The sequence below is a fragment of the Pogoniulus pusillus genome, chromosome 7, assembly GCF_015220805.1.
Source record: "Pogoniulus pusillus isolate bPogPus1 chromosome 7, bPogPus1.pri, whole genome shotgun sequence".
NCBI classification, from domain to species: domain Eukaryota; kingdom Metazoa; phylum Chordata; class Aves; order Piciformes; family Lybiidae; genus Pogoniulus; species Pogoniulus pusillus.
In genome coordinates, this window is record NC_087270.1 from 11,109,211 (window position 1) to 11,136,103 (window position 26,893).

The following is a 26,893-nucleotide window of genomic DNA, read 5'->3' on the forward strand; positions in this document are numbered from 1 at the left end:
ATGTTTAATTATTTGGTACTAAAAAAAATAGTTTGTGTACAGCATAAAAAACCTGTTGCATTCCCCAAACTAATCTACCTGTTTATATGCAACACATGTACTCCGTATTTGCCTTCAATTCTGTACTTTGTTGGATCACTTGCAGGGGTAATCAGTTCCTCATTCTTGTACCTGACAACAAAGAAAAAAATACCTCATTAATATCAGGTACTATTCATTGCATTAATTCACTAGATTTTTGCATCCAGTTATCATCTGCTACCATCAGCACCTTTTTACTTGCACAGAGTATTCTCCCGTATGGATAGATACACACTGGGCTGTGAAGGTAAAGGGGGACTATCAGTGCAGAAAAAAAGTGAGGATATGTGCACCCAAACCATGGTGTGAAGTTGAGAGAAGATGGCATGTAACTTGAACTTTACAGTCCATTAGCCCTGGCACAAGATGGGAATCAAGCTTTGTCTTGGATCCCAGTAAAGCACTTCAGCTCAAACAAGTGAAACAGCAATAGGATTATGCCTCAGATTAGATCTTCACAGTCCAGCCTGAGACTCTCACACATACAGAACAGCACTTCTCTGGAGAGGGAGGAAGCTTCAGGGATGTTCCATTCATGCCCATCTCAAGAGAGGCTGACACAGAGTGAAGAGGGACACAACTTAAGACAGCAGTGTTGCTGTGCAGGTTTGTGCAGGCTTAGAAAGTAGCCTGTGAGCTCTGTGCATTTTGCCATTTGCTGCTTCGTCGTCACGGAATTTTATGGCCAAAAATAATTGAACACCTTCCACAGTCTGGCTTCTGGAACATTCAAGTTTGCTTCTCACACTGCTCAGGGGCATTCACAAGCCATCGTCCCACTCCTTCCACTGCAGTATCAACTGCTACAATCCAGCACATCCATGAGGATTATAAAGGGGGTTTAACATAGCCATTATGTATGTGACACTTATCAGTTATGCCATAGCTTCCAAATGAAAAAAGCTTAACAACATTTTTAGAAGGCTAGGAAAGGGCAGCCTCTTACCATTGTACAACAGGGGTGGGAAAGCCTTGTACAGTGAAGCAAAGACTCACAGACATCTTTTCCCAGACAGTGTGAGACCTCAGACGCACTAGAATTTCAGGAGCTCTACTTATACTTTCCTCAACAAGATGTCTTTCCAGAGCCATATTTTCTTCTACCTATTAAACACAGGAAAAGAAAAGTATCTAGAGCATCTAGCACTGGACTCAAACATGGTAGATGATCTATTCTTAAATCTACAACATTGAAAGTTGTTAAATCATTATTGGCAATTGAAACACAGGTTTAAATTTCAGTATATCTTATAATTCTGCCTGGACAGTAACACAAAGATTCAGCACTGTACCATCCTTTGCACAGCAAGTTTATCCAGATGTTCTCTAGCACGGTGCCTGGCTGTGTGAATCTCTTTTTCCAAAGCAGACAACTCACTGGCAAACCGGATTCTTTTCTCTTCACTTGCATGAGTCTTTTGTTCATGAGTCCTGTAGGACAAGAAAAAATGCCAGGTAAGAGCAACCAATATGAAACTTTAAGCAAGTGAGGGCTCTGAAACTCTATCAGCAAGATGTAAAATTTAGGTTGAGCACTGTTCTTAGAGTCTATCTGCCTGTTCTGATGAACACAAGAAATTAATATGAATCTTCCTTCATGTTCTTTCCTTCTGTATATGTTAGAATCATAAAATCTTAGAAACAACCAGGTTGGAAGAGACCTCCAAGATCATCCAGTCCAACCTAGCACCCAGCCCTAGCCAGTCAACCAGACCATGGCATTAAGTGCCTCAGCCAGGCTTTTCTTGAACATCTCCAGGGACGGTGCCTCCACCACCTCCCTGGGCAGCCCATTCCAATGGCAAATCACTCTCTCTGTGAAGAACTTCCTCCTAACATCCAGCCTATACTTCCCCTGGCACAACTTGAGACTGTGTCCCCTTGTTCTGCTGCTGGTTGCCTGGGAGAAGAGGCCAACCCCCACCTGGCTACAATGTCCCTTCAGGTAGCTGTACACAGCAATGAGGCCACCGGTGAGCCTCCTCTTCTCCAGGCTACTGCACCTTTAGGCTGCTGTGCCTAAGCTTTGGATCTTGAAAGTTGGCGTGGTCATATTGAGGTGGTACTCCACTGCCTTAGTCCTCTGGTAACAGAGATCAAGAGCCTGCCTGGCTTCCTTCTGGCCCCAAATTTTCCTTCCCATGGATACAAGAAGGCAGGAGAGTGCAGGTATGTTCTGTGCCTGTTCATGGCCTGGTAAGATTTGGACCCTGCTTGTGATGTGCCCTTGGCTATAGCACCTGGAAAGCTCTGCTAGCGCCAAGAGCTCTATCAGCTGAACTTACCTGAAAGATAGAGATCAGTTTGTTCAGAGGGATTTGGTGAACTGCTGCATGCCAAAAAAAGCTGTCTTTGGAAAACAGCATGTGAGAAGTACTACAGAAACTACCAGGAAAAGACAGCACTCAGAGAAATCTGTGGATTGTTCCCTGAAAATCGGAATTCATAGATTTTTCAGAATTCCTGTTAAAAAGTCAATTTGTGAATGTTTTCAGGAGGAGCTATCTCAAGTGCCTGCATTCATACTGAGGGAAGCACTCCATGCTAGTGTCTGCCTTGACCACAGGACAAAACAACTCACGCAGTTGAATATAAGATGCCCCTACCATGGCTATCATTATAGAATACAGCAAGGTTCTTAAAGCACAGACCAACATGCCAGGAAGCAAATGAGAAGATTTGCATGAAATTCAGTAAACTGAAGATCAAGACATTCTTTATCTGGTACTTTAAAAATATTTCTTTGCACCATTTCGATGTACTTTAAATATCAGCCTTGATCTTCAGTGGTTGTGGGTTGTTGTTTTTTTGGTGGGGGGTTGGTTTTGCATTTATTTGTTTGAGATTGACAAAATTTAAGACTGTTTTTAAAAAAATAGTTTCTACAAATTGGTTCAATTTTCCTAGAACAGTCTGTTTCTGGCATGTGTATCTCAAAGCAACCAAAGTACCAGGATCATACAGATGTGTATGGTTTTTGCAACACATTTTCGACAAACAAGAGAGAATTTGCTCTTGCAGTAGAAATTGTTTGTATCTTCAGTGCAGTCACTGTAGAGCATAACAGAGCAGAAATAGTAAATTCACTAGAAGGAACATTACCACTGGCACATTTACTATAGGACTTCATATCCAGGCTGTAACCTGACCTCAAAATGTTTAAACTGATCTGAATGAAAAATTTAGGAAGAGTGAAAACCTTTTCAAAAATGCATTTTGGGTCCCAGGCAGATTTGAATTTATTTGGGTTTTAGAGCTCTTTTCAAGGGTCAGAGTGGGGATTAGAGGAACAACTCCAAGTTGAAATATGAGACTGAAAGCAGTACTCAGTCATTTAGTATTCCAGCCAAAATAGATTAGTGAAGATCAGTGACAGAGAAGCGCCAGTCTCATCAACTCCCAAAAGAGCAATACTAAATGGGATCACAGCCACTACAGGTTGGATGGGACCAAGAGCACTTTACCTTTTCCTGGATTCTTGCATGACTTCATGAGCCAAGGTACGTGCTCTCCTGGCACAGAGCCTACACGTTGTTTTTCCCAGGCCAGGGGATTCATAATAAGCAGCCTGTCTGGAAGCAGCCCTTCAAGTAAAAAAGACATTGTTAAAACGCAGCAATTCTTGTCAAACACAAACTCACAAAAGCCAGAGAAATTACTTTATATGTGCAGAATGCCATGACTGAGCACTGCTCAGTGAGAAAGAAGAGAAACCTGCTTTACATTTCTCACAAGTGCACTACAGTACTGATTCTCATCCTTCCAGGCTTTAATGCCCATCATCTGATGTCATTGAGCATTTTGTTTCATTCAATTCTATTAGATTACACTTATCGCAGTCTCCCATCATTCAAGTGCTATGGTAGCATTTCAGCAAACTCTGAGGTACCAGCCTAACACTCAAATCATACAGAAACCCCATAGTGTTGCCTGTTTCTAAATAGCCCTGCCTTTCTGTTCTTCACAAAATTGCTTGCACAACCTTTTCCTGCCCTGTGAAAGCTGGACAAGATACAAAGCCGGATAGGCATCTTAATTGCTGAGGAGACAGGACAGAGATACTCAACCAACCAAGATTCAAAGCTCCAGACTCTGAGATACAAAGGACATGTATCTAGTGGTTAAAACAAGAGAATTAAAACCTTTTCTTTTTTTTTTTTTTTAAGAAATAGAATGACAAAAACTATATCTAGGAATAGCCAACTTCAGGAGAAGGAATCTCCTCAGGTCAGATATGTTAAAATGGACAAAATCTCTTTCTATGATTTACATTAAATTTCATGCCAATTTTTCTTCAGTCAGAGTTTTAACTGGAACCTAAAAAGGTTGTCCAACTAGGAGGTGGCAAGTGGAACAGAGCCTGAGCTGAAAGGTCTGTATAGGCAAGTTACAACATAGCCAGAAAGTCTAGATATACTTAGTGGGACACTGTGAGAAAGAACACCTCAGTGGAAGGAATCGGAACACTGCCATTCTGGAAAAAGCACAATTTTTGGAGGTAAAGGTGCAGGAGAAATACACTCATTCTAAAATCTGATTAGTCAAAGTAGAAGCCATGGCACTTACTTCCTTGCTGCATATTCTTCAAGTACATATCTCGTCTGAATGTTGCGATAGGATTGATCGAAGTGCTTGTGCCTCCTCTGGTAAAATGGCACCGCTACTGAAGACATACTTGTTTGTAACAATCAGTCACTCCTGCAGAGGGTGAAATCACATTTAGCCATATATTTGAGGCACTTAGAGATACATAGATGTGACTGTACTTGCACAAATGCTTAGAACTCCATCAATTGGTGACAAAGACAGCCACCAGTGATTTGCATGGGAAGCGGCATTGTAGCCAGGTGGGGGTGGCCTCTTCTCCCAGGCAACAAGCAATAGAACAAGGGGACACAGTCTCAAGTTGTGCCAGGGTAGGTATAGGCTGGATGTTAGGAAGAAGTTCTTCACAGAGAGAGTGATTTCCCATTGGAATGGGCTGCCCAGGGAGGTGGTGGAGGCACTGTCCCTGGGGGTCTTCAAGAAAAGCCTGGCTGAGGCACTTAGTGCCATGGTCTAGTTGACTGGATAGGGCTGGGTGCTAGGTTGGACTGGATGATCTTGGAGGTCTCTTCCAACCTGGTTGATTCTATGATTCTATGATTCTCACGCTGTATCTTATCACCTCCATGGTCTGAGCTAAGAAATCATACACAACAGAGCTAGAAGAAAATTTGTTGGATCATTTTTCCCTTTCTTTGCAAATGTCATTTAATACCTCCATAGAAATTTGCAAGGATTGAAATTTAGGTGTTTCAGCTCTCTGTTCTTTGACTTTTTATCTTTGTCTCTTGCAATTTATGTTTACTGTTTCTTGTCTAAATCATCACAGCAACAAAAAATAGACTGCAGTTATCAACCTTTGCAGCACCCTGTTGAAGATTTTTCTCATGTCCTTGCTTAAACTAAGCAAAGCTGACACATGCAGTTTGTGCTCATGGGTTACTTTTTCTAGATTCCCAGTTATTCTAGTTACCCTCCTGTGGAATTTCTCCAAATCAAGGCATAGCTCTATCAATGTTCAGAGGAAAGTGCCTCAGAAATGTTCAAGTTGCTCCCAGAAGTAGCATGTGGAAAGAGCCTGTATCCCACTGACTCATAGTTAAGCATGGCCTTAGAAGAACCCAGAGATGTCCATATCCCTTTGCACTCATTAGAAATGTGATGACAACTTCTTGCAGAAATGGTGAACGTTACCAGCTATGTCCTGAGCAGCTGTGATCCTGTGTAATTACAGTTTGCTGAGTAAGTCCCTTTTACAGACACAATTGGATGTGAGGCTCTTCACCCCTGGGCCACCCTGCCTAAACAGTGGCAAGCGATTCTGAGGAGCCACTGAACAGTCAACACCTTCCCATGAGATGACTGCACTTCAGTGACAACAGATGTGAAGGGGGAGAGGGATAAAGTCATCAGGCTTCCATGTGGCAAGGTGTGGGAGCAATGGGAGACTAGGAAGGGCTTTCAACCTACTGCCCAGAAGCATGCTGGGGCCAAAGTAATACAGTGAAAGTCTTGCAGAGTTGAGCCAGATCCCCTTCAGGTAGTAGCTGCCAACAGGAAAACATCATGTGGTAATCCACGTGGTAGTGGTGACATGAGTGGTAGAGATAGGCTGATAGCTACAGAGGTGTCTGAGCATGGACAGGTGGGATCTGACCCTAGGATTGGAGTACAGACTGAGAAAAGAGCTCCCAAAGAGCAGGGTAAGGGAAAATCAGTCAGCAAGTCAGCTCCAATAAAGGCACCACTGAAATGCCTCTGCACTAACACAAGGAGCATGGGGAACAAACAGAAAGAATTGCAAATACGTGCCAAGTCTACAGGGCTATGATGTCATTGGCATCACTGAGACAGTGGAGCTTGGGGATAGATGGTTATAGACTCTTCAGGAAGGACAGGCAGGGGAGAAGGGGAGGGGGTGTTGCCCTCTACACCAGTGATAAACTAGAGTCCATGGAACTCCACCTGGGGATGTGCAACACAAAAACAGAGAGCTTATGAGTAAAGGTTAAAGGTGACATCATAGTAGCAGTCTGCTACAGACCTCCTGATCAGAAAAGTGAAGCAGATGAGGCCCTTCACAAACAAATAGGAGAATCTTCACAATCACAGGCCCAGATCCTCATGGGGAACTTCAACCATCTGTTGGAAGGGCTACACAGCAGAGCAGCTCTGCTTTGAGAGCACAGGTGACAAGAATTGGGGGTCTTCAGCCTAGAGAAGAGAAGGCTTCAAGGAGACCTTGCAGTGCCCTTTTAGTATCTGAAGGGGGCCTACAGGAGGCCTGGGGAAGGACTATTGGCAAGGTCTTGTAATGACAGGGGTTTAAATTTGAAGAAAGAAGATTCAAACTAGATGTTAGGAAAAGATTCTTTACAATGAGGTTGGTGAGACACTGGAACAGGTTGCCCAGGGAGGTTGTGGATGCTCCCTCCCTGGAGGTGTTCAAGACCAGGTTGGATGAGGCTTGAGCAACCTGTTCTAGTGGGAAGTGTGCTGACTGTGGCGAGGGGGCTGGAACTGGATGATCTTTGAGGTCCCTTCCAAACTAAACCATTCTATGATTCTATAATTTCCCCATATAAAGTAGCTTAGGCCAAATTGTGAAGATTTTAGTCTGGCAAATTCCTGCAATAGTATCCAGTTCTCTCCTGAAAGGTAGTGGGAAAGCTATCCATATGCAAGGTGCAATCTGTCAGCTGCACATGAGAAGCTGGTGCATGAGCAGAAGCATGGTCTGGGACTCGCCTCAAGGCTATCCCTAGGAGGTGAAACAACATCAGCTGATCCAGAGGTCATGTCAACAGGATGTCAGAGTCCTAGGGAAAGCAATGAACCTGCCTGTCCTTGCCCAGCCTCCTCCAGGGCTCTCCCCAACCTGCCCATGACCCATGATTCCATTTCAGCCCCACAACACAGCCCTGGCTTGCCATGGATCCTGCCAAGATGAACCTGCCTGTGATAGAAATCCTCACACTAAGAGACTGCATTTGTAACAAAAAAGTCCCATAAACAGGCAGCTTGACAATGTATATGAAATGAAAGCACAAAGGGATTTGAAGAGAAATCTTCTAAACTCATTTAAACAGTACATGAGCTCCTCCTGCTTTATCCCAAAGACACCGATAATGACCAGTTTTAGGCTGTGTTCAATGGCCTATCAAATCCCTGTAGTTACATGTTTTGGGGACAAAAATGAGCAATATCCACATTAAAATTTGGTTTATAACTGTTTAAGGGGGGAAAAAAGCAGTTTCTGGTAAAACAAAATCTAGTTAGAAACCAAAGCAATTCAGTCATTACACCATTGTCACTTTCCAAATTCTATGTAACCTTTTTTGTTGCCATTTATCTCTTTACTGTATGAGAAGTACACAGAGACCATGTAGCTTAATAAAACACTGCTGAAAATAGCTTTCTAAATGCTTATTACTTACTCTGAAAGCAATGATATTTTCTGCCACACAGTGGAATTTCTTAATATCTCATGTTTTGAAAAATCACTTTGAAAAACTCTAATTTGAAAATGGAAAGCAGTGATAAAATTGTGGAATCATAGAATCAACCAGGTTGGAAGAGACCTCCAAGATCATCCAGTCCAACCCATCACCCAGCCCTAACCAATCAACTAGACCATGGCATTAAGTGCCTCATCCAGTCTTTTCTTGAAGACCCCCAGGGACGGTGCCTCCTCCACCTCCCTGGGCAGCCCATTCCAATGGGAAATCACTCTCTCTGTGAAGAACTTCTTCCTAACATCCAGCCTATACCTACCCTGGCACAACTTGAGACTGTGTCCCCTTGTTCTATTGCTGGTTGCCTGGGAGAAGAGGCCACCCCCCACCTGGCTACAATGCTCCTTCAGGTAGTTGTAGACAGTAATAAGATCACCCCTGAGCCTCCTCTTCTCCAGGCTAAACAGGCCCAGCTCCCTCAGCCTCTCCTCATAGGATTTGTGCTCCAGGCCCCTCACCAGCTTTGTTGCCCTTCTCTGGACATGTTCCAGCACCTCAACATCTTTCTTGAATTGAGGGGCCCAGAACTGGACACAGTACTCAAGGTGTGGCCTGAGCAGTGCTGAGTACAGGGGAAGAATAACCTCCCTTGTCCTACTGGCCACACTGTTCCTGATGGAGGCCAGGATGCCATTGGCTCTCTTGGCCACCTGGGCACACTGCTGGCTCATCTTCAGCTTACTATCTATCAGTACCCCCAGGTCCCTTTCCTCCTGGCTGCTCTCCAGCCACTCAGTCCCCAGCCTGTAGCACTGCTTGGGGTTGTTGTGGCCAAAGTGCAGAACCCTGCACTTGGCCTTGTTAAGACTCTTAAGTGAAGTTTTAAAGTGTAACTTGCTCACATTTTTTTCATTGCAGGACTAGCCAGACTGTGTACACAGAAGAAATCATGTTCATTTGCAGCAATTGAGTCCTTAAAAATGAGAGCTAGCTTTCTTACACAACACATCAGATCCTTAGAAAGAAAAATGTAAGATGATTCACTGAAAGACTGCAGTTCTTAGTCTAGCAACCATTTCACACAATGGCCTTGCATGCTAGTGCAAGTAGTGCAATAAACTCCCTACGTATCTGGTTGTTTCAGCTATTCAAAAGCAGAGTCAGATGCTCCCAAGCCATAATGTCACATCAGCTAGCTTCACTTTTCCAAGAAAAGGGTCTCTGCAGGAGGAAACAGTGTATTTAACAGGAGATACATGCTATTACCAAAAGCCAAGAGATCCAAAGAGATGAGCTTGTACAATGTATGACTGGACAGCTGCACTGGTTTAGTAACCTATAGATTCTCTCTCAACCTCTTTTTCAAGAGATAGAAAAATGACACATTTCACATTTAGGAATGAGAGCTTGAGGCAAAACACCAGACATGGCAAGACAGAATTAAAACACGTTTATAATATTCCTGTGGGACATTAAGGAAACATTACCTCATTTCTGAAGAGATAAGAAAGCTAACATGAGTGAAGTCAGTACAGCACAGGGCAGCACCTTGTAGAGATGCTAGCTTAGTGCATTGTGCTGACATGGACCTCATAACTCATCACATGGCTATTGTCTTAGTTACACAGACCCATGAGCATCCTTGCCTGTTACTTTCAGTATCTGTACATAAAATTATGCTACACTTACACATATCAAGTAGAGCTTTTCTTCCTGCTCTCTCTGTGACTACTGTACATGTGACATTTAACTTGCCTCTTAGTTAACCAGACTGTTAATGGCACCGTGTTCTCTCCTCTTTTCTATTTTTAATTGGCCTTTTCACCTAAAGGAAGGTGCAAAGGGCAAACCCATAGACTAAGCTGACTCAGCTGTTAAGCACTGCTCATGTTTACATGTCACCCAGTTAAATAATTCTGTGAATCTAACAACATTCAATTGATGTGTTGCTATGCTGATATAACTTGCACTGAGAGCTGACATATGAGGGTTGCAGAGTAAAGCCCATGTGTCTGCATGGATCATAGTCTGGGCTACTTTCATTTTTGAGATGGGAGAAAATATCATTCGCAGTTCAGCCATTTCCCACTAAATATAAAGCATACATGGTAATTAGCATATCCTCTTATACTAATTAGCATATCTTCTTATACTAATCAGCACGCAGGTTTTCTCAAAATACATGTTCAGATGTTTTTTCACAGACACCCAAAACCCTTTACAATGGAAACAAGCATGGCTATCTACTCCCAGCATCCATACAAGCAATCAGCTGAGCTTGTTAGCAGCCAGGCTCATTTTGACTTCTGTTAACACAGAGGGCAGCTGCCTGACAACAATTCCAAATGTAACAATCCTCACTGGTTAATTACAATGGTGCTTGCAGAGTATGTATTTAATACTTACTAGTGGTGCAAAGATAAATATCTGAAGAGAAAAATTACAGACCCACTCTAAAACTAACTTCAGCAGTCTACAGCCTATATAGGACACCATGAATTCACAACAAGAAGTTTATTTTATCTTCCTAGGCACAAGGCTATTTTCCCAATTTTCCACTGAAAAGATCTCACATTTATGTGATATGCTTGAAAAGTGCACCAATAGTCACCCTACCACTGATAGAGTTAGAGAATGCAATACGAAGAACACACCTTAGCCCCACAGATCAGTTTAGGTGAAGCATGATTTTCTCTTTGACAGTAGCTCACGACCCAATTATAGCAGCAATTGACCCAAAAGCAAGATGCAAGCAATGGTCTGGCAGAAACACTGGGGGGAGGGAAAAAAAAATAGAGAGGAAAAACAGAGAGAGGAAAAACAGAGAGAGGAAATAAAATGGGGGGAAAAGGGGGGAAAGAGAAACAAAAAGAGGAAAAAAAAGAGGGAAAAAAGGGGGAAAAAGTACAAAAAAATAAAATAGAAGGAGAAAAAAGAGAAAAAATGATGAAAAAAAGAAAAAAGTGAGAAAAGATAAAAAGGAGGGAAAAAAGGGAAAAAAGAAAAAAGAGAAAAAAAGGAGGAAAAAAGAGAAAAAAGAAAAAGAAAAAAAAAGAAACAACAAAGAGGACAAAAAGATTAAAATAGATGAAAAAAGGAGGGGGGAAAAATAGGGGGGAAAAGTGGGGGGGGGGGGGGGGAAGGAAACTGAAAACACAACAACAAAGAAAAAAAAAACAGTGTAACTGTAACAAATTAAAAACCCATCTGAGGCTTTTTCACCACCTTCTACTGGTATGTGACTGCAAGTGTTGCAGACAACCTGATGAAACATATGGTCCACGTGTCCTGTCAGAAGCAACCCTTGAACTTCACCCACGCAAATGCTATTAACATCCCTGGATTTCTAGAAAAGGACCTATAGTTACAGGACAAGATGTTCCTAAAACTATTAGTCCCACATTCAACCTTTACTTTTTTGGTAGAGAACACACCATCATTGTATTCCTGCTATATATTATTCCTACTATTATTATTTGTATTATTGTAATTCCAATTATTATTCCCATTATTTTATTATTGTTCTATTATGAGTATTTCTATTAAACAAAACTATTAAGCCAGGCAAAATGTCCCTGAGGATTACAGATATTAAAAACACAGGTGAGAAGACTGCTCAAATTAGTTTACACAAACACGTATACACATGCTTACTAGCAGATAGATAACAGCTTGCTCTTGCTTGTGAGTAAAAGACTGAGCACCCAGGCCAGGTTGTGCATAGTTTCTTGCCATAGTAACACTGATCTGAATAGAAAGCAATAATCTAGAGCCACGTGGCAAGGGACAACATTCTTCAGCACAGAAGCCAAGGGTCTGATGCAGATATTTTTAGTTTGATAAGTGAGTTAATTTAAGATTTAAAAGACAGGCAGCAAATTCTATCATCATCGCTCAGCCTCTGAGAGCAGGCACACAACCAAATAAATTGATGGATGGGACTGACAAATGCCATAGGAAGAAGAACATGGTTGTGCTCACTATAGATAGCTTGCATTCTCAAGTTCAGGAGGTTCCCACCGTGAACCACAGCACAGCATGTACTTTTTCTTCCTGACCTGTCAATGCCATACCATGCAACATGCACAGAGAAAGTCCTTGTCCATCTGCAGAAGTGCCAAAACCAATTCACGAGGTCATGGCCATCCTCCTCATTCTGGATGAAAGATCAGTACATCCTGCTCCTGCAAGTGTATCCTCATCCTTGATCTTACTCTGTATCTCGTCTTTCTTAAATCTCTTTAACCATTCATATTAAGGCAAGGGTTCATCCTGTTTTTCCCATGATGTCAGCATCGTTTCTACTACCTGTCTGTAGTTCTGTTTGTTCTCCATAGTGTTCCAAGTTAAGTGATTTTAAAAAGCCCTATTTTGACAACTCATATTTTCATGGTACACTGAAGTCTATGGTATTTATCTAACTCCATACCACCTATATACCACAACGAAAAACAAAAGGCAACTCCTCATACATAAAACCCCAAAGCACACCTTCTAGTCATGAGTTACTCCTAACAAGCAGTTTAAAGTATTACTATATTGCCTCAGAACACTTGGGCATTTCCAGATGGTTATGTCAATTCTGCAAATATTGTAGTACATAGTATTTTGCCCTCCAGGAATCTTACTTGGGTGGAAACGTTGTAAAATCAGCATGGATCTTTATGCAGCTCCCAGCCACTGCAGTCTAAAACAGAATAGAATGTAAAGAGTCTGGTAGCATATTCCCCAATTTGGTAATAAACTTTTAGAATGCTTAATATATCTCTCCAATCTTTTATCTCTGTGTGCATGCTTAAAGCTTACACAGAGAATTATATTATGTGTATGAGAAACAATGAACTTAAAAAACCACACAGCCTAGCCTCAATTTATAGAATCATAGAATGGTTCAGGTTGGAAGGGACCATCCAGTTCCAACCCCCCACCATAGGCAGGGACACCTCCCACTAGGAACAGGTTGCTCAAGGCCTCATCCAACCTAGCATTGACCACCTCCAGGGAGGGAGCATTTTAAGCAATTGAATTTTAAGCAATTTAAGATGCTTGTCTTTCCCACTGAGGAGGTTTTGCCTTCTGCATAATAAGAGCTCAGTTTAAATTTTTTTTACAACAAAATACAAATACTTCTTAGATTAAAAAAGAATATGGAATTCTTATTTGCTTAAAGCCTACAGAGTTCCAGATTTTACTTAGCAAGCTTTGAGATCTTTAGCTATATCACAGCTGCCCTCCTTTGTATAGGAAAAGTATGAGCCTATTTTCACAAACTTGTTCTAAGCATAAATCTTGTTCCAATCATCCCAGGCATGCAAGCATTATTTTTCACATTAAAGCTAACAATTGCCTGGCCTTTTCTATTGCTAGTCATCTGAATATCCAGTGAAACAACATTTTCAAGCAACTGACATATGCCAGCCATCACATCTTTATTAATAACTCCCTATAATTTGAAGGAGTCGATTTTTTTAACATTTCACTGTTTCAGATGATTCTACTTGCAAAGAGACAGACAGATTAAGCAATTTAATATACTACCATACAGTGCAGTAATAGGAGCACCTATAATTAAGCAGAATGCACACCTTGACCTTGTATTAATTCCTGAGTGGTTTGCTTCACCCTGTAGCCATAGCAGTTAATGTGGAGGCAGCTAGAGTATGCTAGGAGTGGTCATGGTCATAGCCACAGCCTTGGATGGAGTTAGTCACCAGCTTTGCCCTGTGGCAAGCAGGTAGAAGGAAGAGCCACGGGTACTCCTCCCCCAAGCAAGGCCATTGTGGAAGGAAGCACCAGTGCTTGCCCTTGCATGAGTCTAAAAGAAACACTTTTACAAAGGCTTTTCTGTGACTGCCACAGCATCAGTTTGCTTGGGAGAGAACTTTAAAATCAAGTCCAACCATTCACCTAGCACTGCCGAGTCACTACTAAACCACATACCTCAGCACCACCTCTACAGGTCTTTCAAATACCTCTAGGGATGGTAAGATCCTCCATTTTCCTGGGCAGCTTTTTCCACTGCCTGACAACCCTTTCTGTGAAGGATCTTTTCCTGATATCCAATCTAAACCTCCTCTGGCATAACTGTAGGCCATTTCCTCTCATCTTGTCACTTGCTACTTGAGAGAATCAGAGAACTGCAGGGAGTGAAAAGGTCTACCCTGAGCCTCCTTTCCTCCAGAATAAACATTCCCTGTTTCCTCAGAACTCCTTGTAAGACTTGTGCTCTAGACTCACCACTATTTTCATTGTACTTCTTAGGACACACTCCAGCACCTCAATACTCCTCTTGTAATGAGGGGGCCAAAACTGAATGTAACATACAAGATGGAGCTTTACAACTGTCAATCAATCAATTTCCTACTCCTGCTGGCCACACTATTTCTAATACAAGCCAGGGTGTCACTGGCCTTCTTGGCTACCTAGGCACAGTGCTGGATCATATTCAACTGGTTGTCAACCTTCACGATGGAAGGGAGTGGAAGCTTCCAATTTTACTTGTCTTGCCATATCCCTCTTATAAATTAGGCAGTATATACCCAGAGAGAGGTGGGTACTTACATGGACTCTGTCTTATGAATTCATGCTCTTATATGGCTGAGAATTAAATAAGGTTGAATTCACCCACAGTGACTTGAAACCCTGCTATCCTGACATTCCAAATACAAAGGTTCAACACATTCTAATAAGATTTCTTTCCACTTGGCAAGTGTCTTACATCCCTTCAATTGAACAGCAAGGAATGCAAAGCAACGAGATAGTGAAAGTCACTTCCTATCATCTCAGCCTTCATTATTCTTTATTACACTCCTTTCATTGTCCTACAGCTATTATCAACACACCAGCAGAGTCCCAAGACAAGAACATGATTTCCCAAGACTCTGTGCACTGATTCAGCTGAAATTTTCATGTGGCACAGATCACATAGCCTAGAGCAATACAGATATCAGAAACACATCTTCTGAAGACAGGTAGTTGAAAGTAAAAAACAAGTAGTAATTTTTGTCCTAGCTGCATCCATCCCATTCTTCGGCGTGCCAAGTAGTTTATCAGCTACTTCAGGATTTTATGCTTATTTCTGCACATATTTCATGTAAATCATGTCCTGTCTTCTTATAAAATACGAGCACACAAGAAAGGGACATTGCCGATACATGAATAATTGGAGAGGCATGTATATCAAGAGAGCTATGGACTGCTATAATGGAGTTCTTTATATGCAGAAAGAAACAGAGCAAATGTAATGCACACTGGTATCGAGCTTAAGCATGCACAGAACAAACCAATTCCACTTTTTTGTGTGTTTGATTGTCCTTTCATAAATCTGTGTCCTGCTTACTGCTTGTTTTCCCCAAGGAAGAGAATTTCTTTTTTACAGAAAAGCACCCAGCAGCCTCCCACAATTACTCTCATTTGAACATGAACAATCTGGATGAAAAGTGGACTTACCAAGGGGAACAGCACAACTGCAAAGCAGAGAGGAAGATCAGCCTTTCCCAGCTTAGCAAACTCTGGCTGAGCAAAACAAAAATAATTCCCCTCTCCAAAGGCTACTGCCCCTCCGCCCCCATTTAAGGGCAGATGCAGTGCTATATTTAGAACCAACCAAGTGATTCTCCCAATAGTGAGGTCAACCTGGTAGGCAATAAGGGTGTGATATAAAGGCAGAAGAAAAGCCCTACCCCATATGCAGTTTTAATTGTGCATTTTAACAAAATATAGACCTCGCTGCTAAAACCCACACCTGTTTATTGCAAAACTGGGGGGGAGTTACCAGCAACACAGAGCAGGTCTGAAACAGTTTCATGTCAGAAAACAAACTTTTCATTTAGAAATTATTCAAGTTTTAAAATAATCAGTAACTTAGAAGAGCAGTGAGGAGACAAACTCCAGAATCTTATTAGTAGAGACACAAGATCCTCTTGATGCCTCAGGCCACAAAATGAAACTCCCCTTACCTCCTTAAGAGCTGCCTGGATTTAAGAGCATGATTGCAGTACATGGATGCATAGCAACTGTATACAAAACTGATTAATACAGATTGAAAGTCCTTATTCCCATCCCCATGTCTCCACTCAACCTGAGATAGACTTCTGCATCCCATAGTAAGAAGAATCAAAATATATGCTTATCCATATGCCTAATCAATGCATATGCAGATATGAGGGAAGGGAAGGAAAAAAAATGGTAAAGAAACAAAACCAACCAAACAAAAAACCAACAACAACAAAATACAAACAAACACACACACACAAATCTCACAAACCAAAACCACCCAACACTGCACTTGATTCTGTGAGACCCTCATGGTTCCTGATTGCTACCAACTAAAATAAAGGTTTGTAGCCCATAGGGCTCCTAGATTTCTATCCAGAAGCTCCAAGGCACTACTGTGGTGGTTTTGTTGTGCTGGTTTAGCAGAACTTGCTGTGCAGAGCTGGTATGTGGGTTCAGTCATTCTGCCTCATTCCAGTGGTATGCAACCCCATAATGATTCTCTCCATATGGGAGAAGGGACAGGAAGGGAATGAATTCTGACAATGCTTTGTGACAAGCATGAATAATTGCATTCCTCTTATTCCATCTTGACATAAGACAATGTGTCTGTCAAAATCTGGCCATGTGACAGACTTAATAACACCTCAAGACTTGGCCTATAATGACTCAAATACCCAGCAAGTTAGCAGCATAAGTAGGAATTTTATTACTATTCATAGTATTTGGAGATATGTTTTCAATTTACTTATAAGGCAATAGGGTCAAGACTGAAGTCAGTAAATAGCAGTTAAGATATTCCAGTACTTGGTATAAGAAACTGATACACTAACACTGTTCTTTCCCGTCATGCCTTCTCCTTGCACATATATATATGGGAACCAGTGCAAGATATGAACAAGCTTTTACCTAGCTGATTCTTACTGAATCCACAGCTTTCATCCAAGTTTCCTAAATAGCTCTGGTAAGGATCTTTTGTACTTATGGTCTAGGACTATCAGTTGCTTGGCACAGACTTCTCCCTTACTGCAACTGATCTTAAATTATACCTCAGTCTGACAGAGTTAGATCTACAGACACAGTGGAATGAGTGCATATGCACTGAGCATAGATGTTGCTTCAGAAGCAGCTGTCAAAGTAATTAGCATGTAATAACCCACAGCAAACCCACTTGACTTAGCTTCTCTCCTATTGCATTTTCCTGTGGGAGGCAAGAGATTGGTTTTCAGGAGAAATGTGAAGTTCTCATTACACTTTTTGTTTTTAATTTCTTCTATATTTATTATCCTTAAAGAAATGGAAGAACATATATCCTACTCTGTCTGCCTTTATGCTTGAGGTCTCTTCTAATTAAAGTTCTTTCTTCAGGGTGTGGTAGGAAGGCAAAGATGAGAAAGCACCCTCTGAGAGCTGTGGCCAAGAACAAGTCGTGCAGTCTCCCTCTCCTTATAGAACTCCACAAAATGGGACAGAAAGGGAAGCTGCAATATTGGATTACTCAATGGTGTTGAAATTCAGGCAGCAGACAACAAAAATTATCTAGTATTTTAAATTGGAAAATAATTTACATTACATTCTCAAGCAAACTGCATCCCTGACACTGAAAATGTCTTCCCTTGATCCATCCATTTCCCAAACAGAAGTCTTTCTCTAAGGGAAGCTTTTTTCAAACAGGGATTTAGCAGGGTATCAAAAGGATTATTCACTTAAAACCAAGCATGTGCTAAAACCCTTTTGTGAATGTGGTATTTTAGAATTACCTTTTTAATCTTTTACCAGTCCCTTGGTGTGGGTTGTTTAATTGAGGCAGGCTTAAGTAATGGCTCAACAACTCCAGTAAAGGGGAAGATGAAGACCTGAAATGGAGCTCAGAAAAGAATATACATTATCTTTTAAGCTACCAGAGGAAACATCAAAACAGTAATGAGATGCAGTTTAATGGTGTTAGAAGAGGTACAGCTTAGCCTGTAAAAGGGCCTTAGTAGTGGCCTTGTGCTTTTAGCTTCCTCCAGTTCCAAGAAAACCTAATGCACTTTATGGCAGCTTCTGAAGCCTGCCTTTGTTAGCATGTCAGCTCTGTGTTTCTTCAAATGCTTGGAGCGTGTTTATAATTTCATCTAAATTAAAGGATTAGTAACTAGCAATGCAGTTTCTCATGCCTGCATTAGTCCTAATTACTCACAAAACCCCTAAGGTACAGTTTCCAAAGCCATGCTAGAGCAATGAATACCAGGCACTGAGGAGCATAGAGCACCCTCTTCAATTTCCTTCACAGCTACCCAGGTTCTAGGTTCTCATTTGGCATGACAAAGGAAAGACCAAACAATGCATGCAAGTCCAACCACACAAAAAATAAATCATGCTTTCTCCCACCTGCGATCAGAAGATCAGGATTATCACGTATAGAGTCTACATGTGTACCAAACAGAATATGTCTTATTCAAAAAAGAACATCACCAGATATCATTTTATATATATATATATATATTTTAAATCAGCAGCAGTTCACCTGCTTACGAAGATGAGCAAATAGAGCAATGACAGAAGCACTTGACTGCTGACAGCACTGGAAATGTGCTCACACAGTGAGCACAAATCCCCAAAGCAAAACACTCCTGCCTGCCTCTTTGACGTACCTAATCATCCTGGTTCCTTAGAAACATAAACTTCTCTCTCCACCTCCTGCTTTCTACATCTTTTAAATTTCTTGATACATTATCTCTTACCCTTCTCCTCTGCTAGGACCCAATCGTTTTTTGTTTGGTTGATTTTGGTTTTGGGGGAGGAGGGGGTTTTATCCACAGATTGCAAGTACTTTAAGGTTGCTACAGGAAGATGCAAACTGCCCAAACTACATCTCCCAGATATGAAGACAGGCTGCATGGAGATGAGGCCATAAAAGAGCTACGACATTTGGAGGAGGCAAATGAGGAGACACTTTTAACCACAAGAAGGTTGTAGTGCTCCTGTGATGAGAACAACCACAGCTTAAGAATTATTTATTTTTTTTAATCACTTGCTAGAGGTTGTTTTAAATATCCCAACAGGCATTTTCAACCAGTGATTCAACAGAGCTAGACTGAACTGCAAACAGAACATCAGACACTTCTGTGAGAAGCCTTTGAATAAGCACTAAAATATCCAAATATATAAAATCTTGGGATTTTTTCCCCTGCAACATAAGATTCATTGAACTCCTTAGTAAATACCCTAGGAAGACAAACACCTTACTGAGTTGCAGCGAGTCAACCACTTATAAGATATTTAAGCTATCACATGTAGCCCTGTTGTCCAAGGACCCAGTCTGGAGCACATGCATCAGCATCAGAAGTAAGGTTCAGCTGACTCAGGAAAGCTCCAATTCCTATCCATTTTGATTTAATGCCTCTTTTAAAAGTTAATAGAGGGTTAGTGCAGTCACAAACAGAAAATACAGGCTTGCCTGATGCAGCAGAATGCTTCAACTGTGCATTTTGTGAGTTACTCCAAGTGGCATCAACAGCATATTTTCCTCCAGTTTGGACAGCATAAAACACTCTAGAGCTGGTAGAGGACTGACAGTGATACTTTAATTACAGTTGGAGTTTCAGCTAGTGGAATTGCTTAACTACATATATTTTGCTAAATTTTAGAGCAAGTCAAGCAAATTACAGTTTCTTGCCAGTAAGGTGAAGATTTCAAATGTCTTTGGCACTTTTTTTTCCATTTAAATCATTTGAAAGTGTTTCTGATAAATCTTGATTAGAAATAATGGCACTTTACTTTACTAACTGTAGTTAAACTACACCACAGAAAATGTCAGTAGCAATACATTATCTTGGTGCCACCTCTTCATTTACCACTACAGTGAGATATATTTTTCAGTCAAGTGCAAAAATAAGGACCGTAATGACCTTGCCACGTCAAGTGTCACACAATACTCTTTGCAGATATCTGCTCAAGTGGAAACACTTAGAGCTGCTTTCGTAGGACCATGTCCAGATGGCACTTGAGTGTCTCCAAGCATGGAGACTACACAACCCCTCTGGGCACTCCCATCAGCACTGAGTCATCTTCATAGTTAAAAAAAAGGGGTGGGGGGGTCCTGATGTTCAGAACCTCCATTTGTGCCCTCTGCCCCTGGTCCTATCCTCTCCTCCTCTTGGGCTGGCAGAAACCGAAGGTCACTAGTGAAGACACACACACATTTGCTGTGAGTCATCCACTCTCTCTTTGGTCTAGGTCAGTGATGACTGCAAGCAGATATACACATTCATACAGTTACCCACACCAGCAGGTCTTCCTCAAAGCCTACATGCAGTGTGTAGGGGCACCTACAGCTCCAATCTGACTCCAATAGCTGGCACCTAGTTCAGTCATGCCAGCCCTCATGGTAACTGCCACTCAGTCCATGCAGAACTCACATGTGGGATGAAGAGTAAAACTGCACAGAGAGATAGTTAAGAAATGTCATAAAGAAGACAAGACAAACTGAGTTTCAGGGCTCACTCACACAAGTGTACTGCCAGCCTTGTTTTACAGAAAACCAACCCCTTTTGTACCTCTTTCTATCTGGTCCTCTCTTTGTCCCTCCCTCTGGCTCCTTCCCCTATATATTTCTTCATCAGTTTGCCCAAATCTATCAATTACCACTCCTCTGATCCAGTGTTCAGGAGGTTTACCCACTCCATTCCAGCTACAACCTTATCAGCAGCAAAGTCCAAGTTAGCTTTTCTGAAATAGCCCATCAATTAGTGTGACTGACAAAGTTTGTTTCTTCTCACAATTTCCACCACTCTGTCATATCTGTGTCTACGTACGTTTGTTGCCTTCAACTTTTCTTAGCAATCCAATTTCAGGTGTTCCTCAGTCAGATCACCTTGCTGGAATAAGCATTTTCACACTTCCCTGTCTTTATCAATTAGTGCCACCCACCAGATTTCTCTATGGCTATTGACTTTGTTATCACTAGTCAGTCAGGTTCTTCTGTGCCTGTGTTGGGTTCTCCCCTTTTCCTTATCATTCCATTTCACAAGAATCCTGGGTCAGTCAATCCCACAGAAAAAAACTCACACACACTCCACATATCCTCATACAGATAACATGAAATCTGCTGCTGTTTCACAGGGCAAAAGGAGAAGGAAAGGAATGCACAACAGATCACTTGCATGATAAGTCCAATGTGAGAGCTGACATGAGAACATCAACTGGTATCAAGTTCAGGGATATCCCACTATTCAGGGTTGCTGACCTTCATGCAGCATATCCATCAGCTTATAGAAGAACATTGCTATGCTGGGTATGGCCTGTGCCATGCATGGTACAGTATCTCATTTATATAGGATCATAAATGTGCTCCAGAATAATGAGCCTTTAGCATGTTCCTGGAAGCATACAGCTCTCATTAGAAAAAATATATTGTTTGATTTCAGGGATGAAGAGCTCAAATCTACAGCAGTTTGAAGAAATAATACAGTTGAAGCCTGACCAGATTTCACTCTAAACATGCAAGAACTGTCAGAAATGTGGCACAGACACGATTTCCTGTAGGAATTACAACAGCTGCTCCTCACTACTGCTGGATTCTTTGACTCTTTGGTTGTTTTAACCAAAAGGAATCTGCTTTCTACATGTAGGTGAGATTTGTGCTAAGAGTCCCAGGCAGGCCCCAGATCTACTCTGTTTTAATGGATAGCATTCGGTACTTTTAGTAATAATAAAGAAAGAAAACAAGGTTTTGCAGAAGTGACAATGAGTCACACTGGTCCTTCTCTAGGTTCTTTTAAAGGGCTTTCAGAGCAATGCCATAGTGTGTAAAACAAAGCAACATTCCATTAGAGAAAGCTGACTGAAAAGTTGGTTATTCTATCCTATCTCCTACTTACTGTTTCTTTCCACAGTCCTCATTCCAGTGCTTCAGATCTAGCTATGTTTGGAGGTCACCAGTTCTTACCACTAGTGCTACTGGTCCACAGTTACTGTACAGCTGCAAGTGTTTGTGACATGGAGGAGGTTTTGCTGAATTCTTAGTCCATGCCATTTAACTTAGTCCATTATTTACTGTTCTCACTTTTTGGTATCCTTGGTCATCGAGTTGAAGAGTAGTTTGATTTCAAAGGGTGTGTTACCCAGATAAAGAGTGCAGGACTACCTACACAATTGTTCACAAGCACTTTTCACATTCAAAGGCAGCTTAGACAGGCTATTGATGATTTTGTTATTTTTCTTCATCTAACCTGTGTCTTGTCTCACATGCTTGGCTTACTGATCATTCCTCTGCAGCTGTGTTTTAATCACATGGTAATAGCTACATTGCTTACTGGAAAACTTTTACACAGACATGCATTTTTATTCCTACCTTACTGGTATCTGAATCAAAGAATTTTCCCATTATTCTTGATTTTAGCCTGAGGAAGTTGTGGGTTCCAGATACACAGACTGCTTGAGAAAGCAGTAGATTTTTTTTTCTCCATGGGCAGTGGAGAGTCTGTTTTTACATTCTGAATTTCTGTTGCAACAAGGCAGCATTGGATACTGCTCTGGGTTCTGCTGTAACATATCCTAAATAACAGGTCGGCAGAGTCAGAGAGTTGTCAGACCGAAAAAGGCTTTCATCCAGCTTCATAAATATTTGGAGGCCCAGGTCGCATCAGAGAGTCACAGAATGTAAAGCTTTGAATGCTTAGGACAGCTGTCCTCCCTTCCCTGCCCCTGTAGCCTGCCTGGTTACACTTGTGCTCAATCCCATCCACTGGCAGTGTTCCCCAGGAGACACAAATACTACAGCACTGGAGGTGAGGAAAAAAAATCTTCTGCTGAGCATGGTCGTCAAGATGTCTGGGCATTTACGAGAGGACAAGAACAGCAACATCATAAAATCACAGCAACCACTGAGATTGCTTTGGACACCTCAGACAGTGACAGATCATTGCTCCCTCCCTGAGAAAGGCACTGAAATATCAGCTGCTTGGAGTTTCCAATGCGTGGGAGCTCTTGTGAGTTTGAGGCCAGAAGAATCATCACGACCATTTTATTTATACCTCACAGTCTCCTTAGTTATATTTGCTACTCTTATGCAGTGACATCATGCAAGTGATAAAACATGTGCTCAAAACACCACCTGGCTGAAGCACTTATTCTATAAAAGGAAACCTGTTTTAACTTGGGCATATTCAGGGACTATTTCTTCCCTATTGCTTGCCCTTTCCTCTAACTTTTAATCATATTTACAATTAAAAAAAAAGTGCCTCTTTTGTTTTGAGCTGGAATTTGAAACTACCTTCCATCCTGGAGTTCTTGCTGACTTTCCAGATTAAAAAAAAAAAAACAAACATTTTCTTTTTCTGAATGTGCTCAGACACTAATTCTCAGACCTCACCTTCCTACTGCAATTGTTAGATGGAATACGTGTCTCTGACTATATGATGCTAGTGCAGCCTGCTAACACAAATCAGTCAGGACTTCTGTGAACAAGGCAGAAAGGATCAAAGGATCAAAACAAGTTTGTGTTTTTAATGTTTGAAATTGTCATTTTCCAGATGTGGGAGGAAAGGAAGTGATTGCCTAAGAAATATTAAAAGGAGGCAATGAAGTAACAAGGAAGTTGGCAATACGTGCTAACTTTTGGATCTTTGGAGAAGTAGTCAGAGATGAGGGACAAACATGGGTCATGATAAGCGTCAAGCAATGGAAGAAATAGTTTGACGTGGTACATGACAAAAAGCAAATATTCCATAAAGAGGAAACTTGTAGAAAGCAGAACATTGCCAAAAGGACACCTTAGGACTACTATCTTTTCAGAAGCTTTCTGGAAACCTGTGTTGCATTCCTACACTGCAATACAAAAGCTTCAACTTGAACTTCAGCTATATGTGTATCAAAAGACAAATATTTTTTGCAGATTTTTTTTTTCCTGCTTAGCCCTAGGTAGAATTAGTATAAAGGTGTAAAAAAAGAGAGACTGCCTGACAGCTCAGAAGGTCGTATCTTCAGAGGAATCATGAAAGGAGCCAGTAAACAGATATATATGGAAGGGAAACCAAGAGCTCTGTTCTGGTCTTGGTGTATTTAAATTGGCAACAAAAGAGTGGTGGCTGGTTTTCTGTGATCTTTGGTCTATCACACAGTTTTAAAGCCACGCATGATAAATCTGGAACAGAAATACTGCTTCCAGCTTGTAAAAAATACAGCACTGAAAAGAGAAAATACCATTACACACGTGTCTTCCCACACACATGCAATGTTGCTCCATTTCCAATGGAAATACACCAGCAACTTCCTAGTGTGCCACATGCCCTGGGAAAAAGTTGTGCCTCACGAGAACCTCTAAAGCTCCAGTTCTAAGTAATCTAGAGCAGCTGGACTTCTGGTTTCTGTGTGCCTGATTCATTATTACTTTTTTTCTCTTCGTTCTACTCCCACTTCTCATCCTTTCCTTAATTCTCAACAAGAAAGGAAAAAAGATGTCTAGATGTCCCACTACTAGTGCCAGCCCAGGGAAGAAGAGGAGGACCAGGAAGACAATGTCACCATCTCTCACCACTCACAGAGACAGAGCAAGCAGGGTTATGCACAACTCACCAGTGAAACTAATCATGTCATTCATCAGTCTTCTGATGGGTGTTTCTACAGGCAGTTGCACTCCTTCCAATGGACCCTACATGAATCTAGAACATAGTGGGGTACTGATGGTCCTGAAAGCAACCCTTCTATAAATGTATTGGTCTGACTTAAGCTTCCCAGAGACTGAAATACCTAACAGAGCAATACATTAAGAGGATGCTTTCCCCTCCCTCCCTTTTGGAAAGAAAGAAATTAGATGTAGAAAGGAAAAAGGGGTAAAACACCCAAAGAATAGTCTTGCTTCAGTTTGGAAGTTAAGAGAAAACCTTTAACAATAAATAAAAGGTATTTAAGGTAAGGGAGTTACAAAGCGGTATAGGGAAGGGAAACAAGATAAAAAAATATATATACAACCAGATTGATGGCAATAGATGGAGGTAGATTAAGGAAGGGGTTGTCCACCATGTGACAGGGTGGCCATCTGGCAAAAACAGGAGCTGCAGGAACCAGGGTGCTGCTGGCAGGCAGGAAAAAGATAAAAAGAAAGAGGGAGTTCCTCTGTTTTTATAGGGGGTTTAGGCAGGAAGTGAGAGTGGGCTAGCCACTACACCTGGGGTCAGGTTCAAACCACCCCCAGGAGGGTTAACCCTTTACACCTTCACATCTAGCCCCTCTGAACTCACAGCTGCAGAGGTACTGTAGTCCTCTCACAGAGCCCTTGAAATGAAATTGGGTTAACAAGACAAAAACTACTCTGGGAAGCACAACACATAACATTTGCTTTCCTCTTTAAATCCTTCTTAGGCATCTGCTATTAGCCATAAACAGGGAGAAGGCCCTAAATGTACCTCAAGGCCTGATCTAATAAAGTCACTCCTATGTTAAGACAACACTTATAAAATATGCACTGGGGACCTTAAGAAGGAAAAGGCCAAATAATTGATTTGCATTCCAAAAGCTAACAAACATTTGCTTGGTGAATGTAATCTGTTGGAAGAAAAGAACAGGGAAGAGCAACCAAGTAAGGAGAAAATTTAATTCAGAGTGTGTATAAAGGAGCTTAGAAGACAAGTACAATAACATCTTTCTGGGTAGAGAGATTACAGTTAAAGATCAATACAAAGATCAGCATGTCCCTCCAGGAAATAATTTAAGTAGAGCTGGCCAAAGATGGGACTGCCTACATGTGCTGGTTTGAGACCAACTGAAATCTTTTACTGAGAGAAATTTAATCTTTAGCTGTGAGAAGAAAGAAAAAAACAACAGTAACCTTTATCAGCATTCTTCTGCTGAGAAACACATCTAGTCAAAATGCAGATAAGACGGACGCTTCACACACACGCTGCTCAGCTCTCACCTCTGACTGTGCCTTCTTTCAGGTGGGCTGCTCTCTGTGGCTGATTCTGCCTTTTACTCTCTAATCCACCTAATCCCCTTTCCCCCTAACCTCCTTGCCATCTTTTTTTTGACATCTCACCTCAGATCTCCAGATTTGTCATGTGAGATATAAGTGAGTTGATCTGGTTATTTCTGAAAAGAGGAGAAGAGGGAGGGGGAAGGAGGTGGGGGTCAGGAGCCCTCCTGGGGACTTTGATTGTTTCTGGGAGGTGTATTGTGTTTCTGTGTTACTGTTAATTTGTATATAGCTGTATATATTGTGCTAACTTGTAAATATAGCTTCTTTAATTTCCAGCCATCTGAGTCTAGTCTGGGTGATTTTCTTAAGTGTGGGGGGTGGGTAATACCCAAACTGCCACACTACACAAGGTCTTTAAATCTAATAATACCCAGGATTATCTCAGATGTCTTTAAACATTCAAGGAAGCTTTAAGACTTGATAACTTTGGCCATCCTTTACAAGACTACCAATTAGAACTTTATCATCCTTGGATTAATTGTCATGCACCTTATGAAAATCTGCATATATAAGCATTCACACTGATGTTCCATCATGATGATTAAGGGATTAGAACAAATGAAACACCAGAGGACATGGGCATGAAAACGCAGCCAATCACCAGCCCCATTTCAGCGAGGGCTTCTACACAGGTCAGCCCACGTGCAGGAAGGACCTTTGGCTGCCCCCTTTCTAGCCTGCAGGCAGGGTGGGGGGAAGAGGTTTTCATGCCGTCTTCCCACACAGAATGAGAGGGAAGAGTGGAACTTGGGGTATCCAGGACAAAGATTACCTACTAAACCTCTTAACTTATGGATAATTTTACAAAGTAATACTGATATCTTTGAATCATTTCCCACTGCCTGCAGTGGACTCAGTG

The 26,893-nt window shown here is 41.5% G+C and overlaps 1 protein-coding gene across 1 annotated transcript in view; it reads right to left on the bottom strand.

The window, feature by feature from the left end:
- MYOM2 (myomesin 2) overlaps positions 1–26,893 on the bottom strand; it is a 106,166-nt gene that overhangs the window by 64,282 nt on the left and 14,991 nt on the right. Inside the window, exons 4-8 of the mRNA XM_064146746.1 lie at positions 4,648–4,741; positions 3,546–3,665; positions 1,374–1,512; positions 1,028–1,185; positions 79–171 (exon numbers count right to left, since the gene is read on the bottom strand). Coding sequence (XP_064002816.1) covers positions 79–171; positions 1,028–1,185; positions 1,374–1,512; positions 3,546–3,665; positions 4,648–4,741 — 604 coding nt within the window. The remainder of the gene's footprint in view (positions 1–78; positions 172–1,027; positions 1,186–1,373; positions 1,513–3,545; positions 3,666–4,647; positions 4,742–26,893) is intronic.